At 43.6% G+C, this 7,422-nt stretch overlaps 1 protein-coding gene across 5 annotated transcripts in view; it reads left to right on the top strand.

The window, feature by feature from the left end:
- Positions 1-702: 702 nt before the first annotated feature.
- Positions 703-7,422, top strand: part of LOC102224777 (serine/threonine-protein kinase BRSK2-like) — a 28,652-nt gene continuing 21,932 nt past the window's right edge. For 4 of the 5 annotated variants that reach the window (XM_023349310.1, XM_023349309.1, XM_023349311.1 and 1 more), the window contains exons 1-4: positions 703-807; positions 2,553-2,647; positions 5,871-5,956; positions 6,101-6,241. In XM_023349310.1, the coding sequence (XP_023205078.1) occupies positions 720-807; positions 2,553-2,647; positions 5,871-5,956; positions 6,101-6,241 (410 nt within the window). In that variant the 5' untranslated portion in view covers positions 703-719. Of the gene's footprint in view, positions 808-2,552; positions 2,648-5,870; positions 5,957-6,100; positions 6,242-7,422 lie in introns of those variants that run through there. The other variant, XM_023349312.1, reaches the window with a different exon arrangement.

Below are 7,422 nucleotides of genomic sequence, written 5' to 3'. Positions count from 1 at the left end.
TCCCGGAGGGTGTCTTTTTTTTTTCTTTTTTTTTTTTTTCTGAAAGCTCACCCTCCTCTTCCTCTGTTTCCTGATGCAGGGTCAGGGAGGGGGTGAGCCGAAGTGTGCACCGGATATTGGAAAACCCATTCTTCTTGCTCATGCCTTAGTGATAGCAGATTATAATCTGGACGACAGCAGACAGGAGCCGGGACATGCGTGACGTTAGGAGGACTACGGGAACATGTTTAGACGGCAGCAGCAGCAGTGAGGACAGGGGGTCCCTGATATCGATCCTCGGGATGGATCCAATCAGGCCGTTCTGACTCGGGTTATTTGAGACTGTACTCTTAACAGAAATCAATCTGAGGCCAAAGTAGCCTTTCCTGTCCAGCTCCCTGCATGAGCTTCTGCTTTCCTGCTCCACTTTGGCCAACTATTAGCTGGATGCACACGTCATCTCTTCCCACCTCTCCATGTGGATGATGCTGCATTCCGCGCGGCGCTGAAAGGGAACTGCTTCTGGATCCGACCGCATGACAAGTTGAAGGGAGTAGCCTGCAGGAGCCCCCCCTCTTCACACACACACCTCGTCCCCAGCTTCGGATCACGACCAGTTTACTCTTTTTTTTTCTTTTTTTTCCCTCCGCGCGCGCGTGCGACGCGCGTTGCGGCGGTGCGCACGTGATCTGGATCTGCCGTACAGTCTCGCGGGGGCGTAAAGTCGACTTTTGGCAAGAATGAGCAGCAAAGAGATCACGGTGGGCCAGTCCAGCCAGTACGTGGGGCCTTACCGGCTGGAGAAGACCCTCGGGAAGGGACAGACAGGTAGGGCCCAATTTAAATTCATCCATACAACTAAAATCAGAGGCGGTGCGACGCTATGTGAGGCCCTGGGCAGATATGTATCTAGGGGCCCACTTACAGTCAGACTTAATGCAAGTGTTAAAGACATAATTTGATTCTTTGTTCACAAACCATTTTGAGGCCAATTTCCAACTTAATGTTTTCATAAAAATCTCCAATTTGATTTGTATTTATTAACTGTATCAAATAGGGATGCAACGAGACGGCTGCTACAGGATGATACCAGTTGACAATTATCTTTTGAGTCAGTCTGATTCTGGCGTCGACTAAAATTTCCAAGGACTATAATGCATAAACGAGGAAAGAAAAACTGCTGTGTGTTCATTGATAGAGGAAGTAGTTTTGAATCCAACCGAACATTTGAAAATCACAGGATCATCTCAATTTATATAGCACAGCAAGTGTCCATAACATTTATTTAATAAAATTGTTCATTGTAAATGTGATTAAAGACCTGAATTGATCTGTTCGATTGAAATCCAAAATTCCTCACTGCAAATGAACCAAACCTTTTGAGCAACCTGTCCTCCTACTCACCTGTGGGGGGCGCTGCATCAAGAACCACTGAAGGACACAACATGAAAACCTCTGAAGACACTCAGAGCAACTTCCTTCTTCACAAAATGTAAACAAAAATGGAGTGGCATCAGATTTTAGCGGTTGTTGGATTTCTCTTTTATCTTTGGCAAAAGACCATGAGCCATTTCTCCCGCTGGCGCTAGTTACGTACATTTGTTTTGGCTGTATTTACCCATAATGCCCTGCGCTATAGTCCGCTTCCTGCTTTATATACATGTCTATATATAAAAACAAAAGTGATTTGTTACAGAGTTGATATTTTTAGCGTTCAGAGATTTTTAAATCGCGTGGTAGAGATTAGCACAGTTAGAATAACTTCCTCTGTCTCTGTGTGTTTTCCCAGAGAACGTAGATCCTGCCATAAGGCAGCCAACAATTTGTAAGTCCATCATGGTCCACAAAAACTTTACAAAGGATTACAAGATCACACAGCACAATTTTACTATTTCCTGTTAGCTGTTAGCTTTTTTTGATAGTATTCTTTTGAATAGCTTTGTTTTTTTATCTCTGCGCTCTAGCTGACTTCATTTTTCGACACCTAAGTGCTACAGAAAATAACTGAGACTTTTTTAGGGGCACCAACTTCCATACGACTGTTGTTGTCAACACAACCTGTTGGAAGTTACCTTTGGCGCATTTGCTGATAAAAAAAACGTGTCAATGTTAAGTCAAGCAGAGATTTACACGTTGATTCATCCTTTGCTACAAATTATCAAGCGTTCACCAAAGGAATGGTTGCATTTTAGGCAATGAAATGTTTATTTTTTTATTTTACAAAAGAATTTAAAAGTTTTTGCATCTCTTAACGCATTTCTAACCTCTGCATAAAAAAAGGCTTAAATGGCTAAATGAAAAATCTTTGGAATTTTTCACATTTTTTCCCAGATCAATCAATTAATCATCAGAATTGATTAATAAAATAATTGTTAGTGGCAGTCCCAGTTATGAGTTATATACATAGATGCCAACCGGATTCATTTTAATGACACATGTGGAGAAAGTCTTCCTGAATGAGTGGCTTTTATTTGAGCAGCGTTTGTGACACTGTCAGAAAAAAAAAAGTAAAAATTTCTGAATTATTCATGACATTTTGCTTCCTTCCTGCTCCCCCTCTGTCTGCCTCTCAGGCCTGGTGAAGCTGGGTGTCCACTGCATAACCGGGCAGAAGGTGGCCATAAAGATCGTGAACAGAGAGAAGCTTTCCGAGTCGGTTCTAATGAAGGTACGGCGCCCGGTTCTGTTCGGGCCTCCGACTGATGCGTTCACGTGTGTCGGTGTCTGTCGTGTTGCTCTGCAGAAGCAGCAACAGGAGTGGTTAGTTATTTTGTGTCAGTAAAAAGCCTCCCGGTGCGTCTTGAGGCCGCTGAGTGTGAGGGCACTGCCTCTCTGCGCTGAACAATTGGAGCGATTTCAGTCTGCTAACTGATGAGAGCTGCTGCAGACAAAGTGGACTAAAATAAAACTTCTGCTCGGCCCCGGCATCTTTGCTGTGGCTGCAGGCAGAGAAGGTGGAGTGTCAAACAGAACGTAATGCCAAATAGAACGTCAGACCCTATGGAAGCCAGAGATTTAGCTAGCTTCCATAGGAGCTAGCCAATTCTAGCTCCTATGGAAGCTAGAGATTTAGCTGCCATAGAGCCTGACCTTCTGTTTGGATTTAATCTAAATCTCCATAGAAGGGTTTGCCTCTATGGAGAGAAGACAAAAGTATAACAGTTGGAATAACATCAGTTAATGCAAAATTGGAGAGTAGCAGAAGAAGAAAGTGAGGACAAGTGGTCAGTTTGCCCTCCAGTAGCCTGAGCCTATAGCGTCATGGCTACAGAGATAACTCAGGTTGAGCTTACTGCTTAGAATGAGACATGAGAAAACCAGATAAGCACATACAATTCAAGCGAAATACTCTGTATTGCATTTGTAATGTAACAAAAAGTAAAAAGGTTGAAAGAGGAATGAACACTTTTCCTCTGCCCTGTATTTCACACCGTGGCTCAGGCCCCATGGAGCCTATTTAAAGGACAGGGAGCATTAGTGTTCAATACCCAATCCCTGAGTGTGGAGCGAAAATCAATGATGGGCCTCGTGTTCTCCTCTGAGGCAGACTCTTTCAGGACATGTCACAGACAGCTACCTCTGCTAACGCCATAAATGACTGGCTTTAGGAGCGAAATCAGTCATTCATAACAGTTAGTGTGAATATTTGTCAAAACTTGGAGATAATTGCGTTCTTTTGAGAGTTAAGGTTTGCTGTCCACATCGGGATATGGATATTTTCTGAGTACTTCCGAGTTAGAGTTGATATTTACTAAAGTGGAGTTTAGTGGGACTACTAGGGTCATCAATATTATCAATAATATCAGAGCTACAACTTATCAGTGGAGTTCAGTTCACACCAATTTCAGCTAAATAATTCCACCATGCAGAATAAATTCAGAACCCATTAAGAAGTCTAAGCAAACACCATTGACCTGGCAGGAGTTAGGTCAATGTTCTTATTTTGAAAAGTAACCTATTCTTCTCATTCAATTTTCTTTAGAATGTCCAGAAATGATAAGCAAAGGTGACCTACTTTTTCCTGTTAAATACCCCAAAAACCTGGCAACGCAACCTCGGTAGAATCTGTAAGATACGAAGAGAAACATGCTTAAACTGATTTTATAAGGAAAATTTGATCCGGCGTTATAAGTAGACTTAACAGAGGAGTGTCTTATTAATAGGAGTGATGTAACAAGGCTCCTTTTGAGATGTGGAGGAGGAGAGTTCAGAGCCAAGGGCAGGAGGAAGGCGACGATGAGGAGTTGGAGAGCAGAGGTCTGTAGGGGTCAAGAGGTGAAACAGTGAAAAGCTGAGACAAACCATAACGCCAAAAATCATTTTTACCAGGACAGGTAAGCATTAACTTCTACACAATACCCCACATGTTCAGGCTCACCCCTGAAAAAGAAAGTTGAGTCAAACGCCTTAAAATAAATGTACCATCTACTTCCACATCATGGAAGTGCATTTATTCAGTGAGACAAACGTCGTCTTACACTGAGAAATGTTTGTTTCCTGTAAAAATACCTTTTCCGGGCATATTGGTAACCTCAACAATTCAGATTAAGAAAATACGACTGGTTTTTGGATTTTATGCTTCAATATTTTTAGAAAGGCTGTTGCAAACTATTATTTTAGTAAGCAGGCAATCAATTGATTATTCTGACAATTAAATGAGCAAGTGAATGAAACATTTTGTTGAAGTAAAATATTGGTAAGCAACTGCCATAACAGGAGTATTAATATCGGAAGTTAATATTGGCCCAAATTTTTGCATCCCTGCAATTACTTTACTGTGGCTTAAAAAAATGAACCTGTAACAATAATAGCTCACTTTTTAAGTTAACCTGGACAAAAATGATACAAAAATCTGAAGCTATGTTAAATTTAATAAGAAATCTGCAAGCTCACAAAGACACTTCTAAAAGATGTCTATGCTCCAGTTTATGTGTTCATCTTCAGCCAATTTAATAGATGATCTCTCACTTTGCAAAACATTTAAAGCTTTTGTGTGCATGTTAGCAACGGGATTTGGCACCTTGGTCACACACAGAAACAACACATCCCAGCTGTACACACCACGGTGCGCTTCACCGCCCATTTGTTGCGAGCGCCGTGGTAGGAAAGTTGATTTCTGGTTAGTCTGTAAAACTACACACAGCACCAGCTACCGCAGCCCGCTGCGTTCCGTGTGTCAGCGTGAGTCTCCGCTCCACCTGCACACCTTCACCCGCCGCGCACTTCGTCCTTAATGGCACACGCAATTTCCAGTAAACTTCATAGGGCTGATGCATTACATGTAAAATGTTGGCGATTGGGTGAAATCAGATCACACAATCGCTCACTTTTGCTCCAGTGAGCGAAAGTTTCTCAATAGTCGAGGATCCAGACCCTCGGGACGAAGCAAAGCGTAAAACAGATGGCAGGTGGTTTCTACCAGACTAAGACAAACCAGGTCTTTTTAGTGAGGACATTTCGAAGATCCATTTTCTTTGTGTGTTTGTGAAATATTATAGGGAAAGACTTATGTGCCAAAGCACTAAAACCACTGGTAGATTTATTCAGAGGAATTGCACAGGGTGCGTACAGCAGTATTGGGTCGGATGGGGTTCTGTATCAGTTGTGAACCCTGGCATTGGCTCTACAAGTCTCAGCTTCATGCTCACCCTACTGCTTATCACTAATTATCTCTGTTTTAAATTTACTGAACTAACTAAAGACTATTCAGCATCGGAGTGCTCTGCATTTCACCTTACCTCCTCTGAAGACTTGCTTCTCGGCTCTTTAAGTCTCACAGTACACCAGGTTTACCTCTCTCTCCCGTCTGACATTTCTATCTCCATCATTTGTAACCTTCTCTTTTCTCTCCTAACCTTTCTCCATATCTCTCCCTCCCTCCTTCTGTGCAGGTGGAGAGAGAGATAGCTATTCTTAAACTAATAGAGCACCCTCATGTTCTGAAGCTCTATGATGTCTATGAAAATAACAAATACCTGTGAGTATCCTTGTGTCCGCATCGTCACTGCGCTCTAAAAATAAGAGAACGCTGCATTGTTTGCCGTGTTTCTGTCTGAAACCGAGATGAACGACCACATCTGAAAGCAGAAAACAATTCCTTGTTTTAATTTTATTCCCTTAGGTATCTGGTGTTGGAGCATGTGTCTGGTGGAGAGTTGTTTGACTACTTGGTGAAGAAAGGCAGGCTGACTCCCAAAGAGGCCCGGAAATTCTTCAGACAAATCATCTCCGCCCTCGATTTCTGCCATAGTCATTCCATATGGTCTGTAAAAAGCTCGATTGATAAAACTGATTAAAGTAGCTGCAAATCATTAACAATGACGTTAATGAGTATGCTGATGAAATATTGTGTGTCATCAGCATAACTATAGCACTATTGAAACATCCTGTAGTTTAAGCTGGGGGGGACATGTAGATATTGAATATAATAGGACTAAGAACACAGCCTTGAGGAACGCCACATGTGATCTGAGCCACATGAACACTGAAACAGAAAATAGCAACATCTATTTTTAGCTCATTTCCAAGTCATTCCTGGAAACAGACAAGAGTACAATTATTTTCAGAAACATACATCATAATAGATATATTGTAATAATCATAATGACAAAGCAATTTTCAGAAGGAATTCTTTGTCATTTTTTGAGCACTAAAGCACACACCCTCGGCAGGGTCCTGGAGGGTGCATGGGAGTTCGCCCAACCAGTCTACATGTGTTTTGTGGACTTGGAGAAGGCGTTCGACCGTGTCCCTCGGGGAGCCCTGTGGGGGGTTCTCCGGGAGTATGGGGTACCGGGCCCTTTGATACGGGCTGTCAGGTCCCTGTATGACCGGTGTCAGAGTCTGGTCCGCATTGCCGGCAGTAAGTCGGGCTCGTTTCCGGTGAGAGTTGGACTCCGCCAGGGCTGCCCTTTGTCACCGATTCTGTTCATCACTTTCATGGACAGAATTTCTAGGCGCAGCCAAGGTGTTGAGGGGATCCGATTTGGTGGCCTTAGGATCTCATCTCTGCTTTTCGCAGACGATGTGGTCCTTTTGGCTTCATCAGATCGTGATCTGCAGCTCTCGCTGGAGCGGTTCGCAGCCGAGTGTGAAGCGGCCGGGATGGGGATCAGTGCCTCCAAATCCGAGGCCATGGTCTTGAGCCGGAAAAGGGTAGAGTGCCTTCTCCGGGTCAGGGGGGGTGTCCTGCCCCAAGTGGAGGAGTTTAAGTATCTCGGGATCTTGTTCACGAATGGGGGAAGAAGGGAGCTGGAGATCGACAGGCGGATTGGCGCAGCGTCTGCTGTCAAACGGGCGCTGTACCGGTCCGTCGTGGTGAAGAGAGAGCTGAGCCAAAAAGCGAAGCTCTCGATTTACCGGTCGATCTACGTTCCCACCCTCATCTATGGTCATGAGCTTTGGGTCATGACCGAAAGAACGAGATCGCGGATACAAGCGGCC

This window comes from Xiphophorus maculatus, chromosome 16 (genome assembly GCF_002775205.1).
Source record: "Xiphophorus maculatus strain JP 163 A chromosome 16, X_maculatus-5.0-male, whole genome shotgun sequence".
NCBI classification, from domain to species: Eukaryota; Metazoa; Chordata; class Actinopteri; order Cyprinodontiformes; family Poeciliidae; genus Xiphophorus; species Xiphophorus maculatus.
This window is presented reverse-complemented; position numbering and strand designations above follow the sequence as displayed.